At 40.0% G+C, this 2,500-nt stretch overlaps 1 protein-coding gene across 1 annotated transcript in view; it reads left to right on the top strand.

Annotated features, from left to right (window-relative positions):
- Positions 1 to 2,500, top strand: part of LOC107570740 (inactive tyrosine-protein kinase 7-like) — a 50,651-nt gene that overhangs the window by 39,194 nt on the left and 8,957 nt on the right. Inside the window, exons 9-12 of the mRNA XM_016256996.1 lie at positions 1 to 72; positions 770 to 889; positions 2,001 to 2,150; positions 2,245 to 2,392. The exon at positions 1 to 72 is cut by the window's left edge and continues 64 nt beyond it. Coding sequence (XP_016112482.1) covers positions 1 to 72; positions 770 to 889; positions 2,001 to 2,150; positions 2,245 to 2,392 — 490 coding nt within the window. The remainder of the gene's footprint in view (positions 73 to 769; positions 890 to 2,000; positions 2,151 to 2,244; positions 2,393 to 2,500) is intronic.

The following is a 2,500-nucleotide window of genomic DNA, read 5'->3' as shown; positions in this document are numbered from 1 at the left end:
CTCAGACGTACAGCTGTGTGTGTGTGACGCAGGCCGGATCGCTCAGCGCACACGCGCGGATTCACATACTGGGTGAGAGCGTGTGTGAGGCAGGGTAACTTACTAAATAAAGTAATACATAATGCTTTAATGAAAGTGCATAGAGGTTTGTGTGAGAGCAGGGCTGTTATAGTTTTTTTAATCATTTATAGTTTAGTTATTTATAATTATATTATATATATATTTTTTGTTAACTAATTTTTATTAAAGTTTCTTCTCGGAACAGTAATATAAAACAAAAAGCAACTGTGCAAATTTAGAACCGCTGGTAGAGTTAAATAAAATGTTTACAATGGTTTAAAAAAATAATTGTATTATTCAAATTTACTTTTTTTTAAACGCAAATATAACTTATTTTATTTCAGCTATTTGCCAAGGCAACATTTCTTGTTTTCATGTGGTTTAACTTGTACTAAAATAACTTAAACTGAAATAAAAATTGGTACAAACTATATAAAAAACATAAAAACTAAAGGCAAAAAAACTAATAAATATGACTGAAACACACAACAAAATGACTGAAACTTGAACAGAAATGAAAATAAACAAGAACAAAAACAATTGAAACCTGAAACTACAATAGCGTCTCAGTGCTAAACCTCTGGGGTAGAGATCATTAAAGCAGCATCTGCTCTGATGTATCTGTAATAATAGTGTTTGTTGTGCAGGTGGTTTAAGTGCAGTTACACCATCGCTCTGCTGACCTGTCGCTCATGTGTGTGTCTCTCAGAGAAGCTGAAGTTCACTCCCGTCCCGCAGCCGTCGCAGTGTCTGCAGCTGGACCGAGAGAGCAGCGTGAGCTGTGTGGCTAAAGCACGAGAGACGCCCATCATGCACTGGAGCAGAGCAGGTCAGAGACCCTCACCACAGATCTGATCACTGATGTTCAAACCAGCTCTCCTGTGATGTGACCCTGGACCACAAAACCAGTCATAAGAGTCACTTTTCTGAAATTGAGATTTATACATTATACATTTATACATAACTAATCTTTCCATTGATGTATGGCTTGTTAGGATAGGACAATATCGCGGGGCGGGGCATGGTCGTAATGGAGATAATGAAAATATCTGAAGACTGTTATGAAAACGAATGTTAAAGATAAAAATATGACATGAAAACCTGCCTATGAACACATGATTAGAACACTGTTAGATTATGATTATGATGCAGCAGTGTTATTAAAAAAGAAGCATCTCAAAAGGAATAGCTGCCTGGGGTGAAGCTGATTATTTAATATAGTGATGATTATTAAGAAAAGAATTGGAGGAAAAGATACAATGTTGCTCAGTGATTTTGCTTTGGAGCCTTCAGAAATCTTTAACTCGATTTTTCTAAAAAATTGACTTTCTCGACGCTCTCGACTTCAAAGAGCTGTAGAGCAGTCCTTTTTTTGTCTGATTCCAACAACTCAAATATCATTTAATATAAAATAATTTTGTTTTGAAAATTTGCTTATTGTGACTTATTTAGCCAGCACTGGTCACTTTTGTTTGTTCTCTGGTCTTTAATAATGTTCTCAAAGTGATAGAACCGAAACATTGTTTCTACATTGTTCATGGAAAGTTTTTCTTTTCAGAAATGTTTTAGTTGGATATTCGTCTAATGTTTTTTTTTCTTTAAATGTTGCTACTTTTTCGGAACTCTCCGAGAAAATTCAAAAGTAACGTTCCCATAAATTTTGCAAAATGGAATGTTCCCTTATCGTGCGCATAACCAAGAAAAAACATTTCTAAAACATTTAAAATACTGGATGGATGCTTTAAATGTTCAGTGAACATTTAGGAAAAAACGTTTAAAAAACTTAATGGAAAGGTTAGCAGCATATATTTTGCAACGTATTTGAGTTGTTTTGGCAGCGGTGGCATCACCAGCTCTGATTGAAACCGCATGGCTTCCTGCAGTGATGACGCTGATGTCTGGTGTGTTTGAGCTGCTTTCTCATGCGTGTGTCTCCGCAGACGGCGCTGATCTCCCGTCTCACGCGAGTCAGATGAACGGGGCTCTGCGCTTCAGTACAGTGACCCGCGCCGATGGAGGGAACTACACGTGTGTGGCGTCCAGCAGCGTGCAGGGAGAGATACGAGCGCACGTCCATCTCACTGTAGGAGGTGTGTGTTTGTGTTCTGATCTGATCTGAACGCTGTGGGTGAGGATGAGTTCTTGTTCCACACGCTCAGACTCATTCACTGTGTGTTTTGTCAGTTCACGTGGAGTTTAAGCTGGAGCCGGAGCAGACCACAGTCTATCAGGGTCACACGGCTGTGCTTCACTGTCAGGCGTCAGGTGACCCGCAGCCGTACGTCCAGTGGATGCTCAAAGACAAACTACTCAGCAGCAGCAGCTCCAGCAGGTCTGTCTCTCTGCATCTGTTTCTCACTGCACCTGCCTGTCTCACCGCACCTGTCTCACTGCACCTGCCTGTCTCACCGCACCTGTCTCACTGTATCTGCCTGTCTCT

The sequence above is a fragment of the Sinocyclocheilus grahami genome, unplaced genomic scaffold (assembly GCF_001515645.1).
Source record: "Sinocyclocheilus grahami isolate Dianchi unplaced genomic scaffold, SAMN03320097.WGS_v1.1 scaffold1499.1, whole genome shotgun sequence".
Classification (NCBI taxonomy): Eukaryota; Metazoa; Chordata; class Actinopteri; order Cypriniformes; family Cyprinidae; genus Sinocyclocheilus; species Sinocyclocheilus grahami.
The sequence above is the reverse complement of the archived record's forward strand: the minus strand, read 5'-3'. Positions and strand labels throughout refer to the sequence as shown.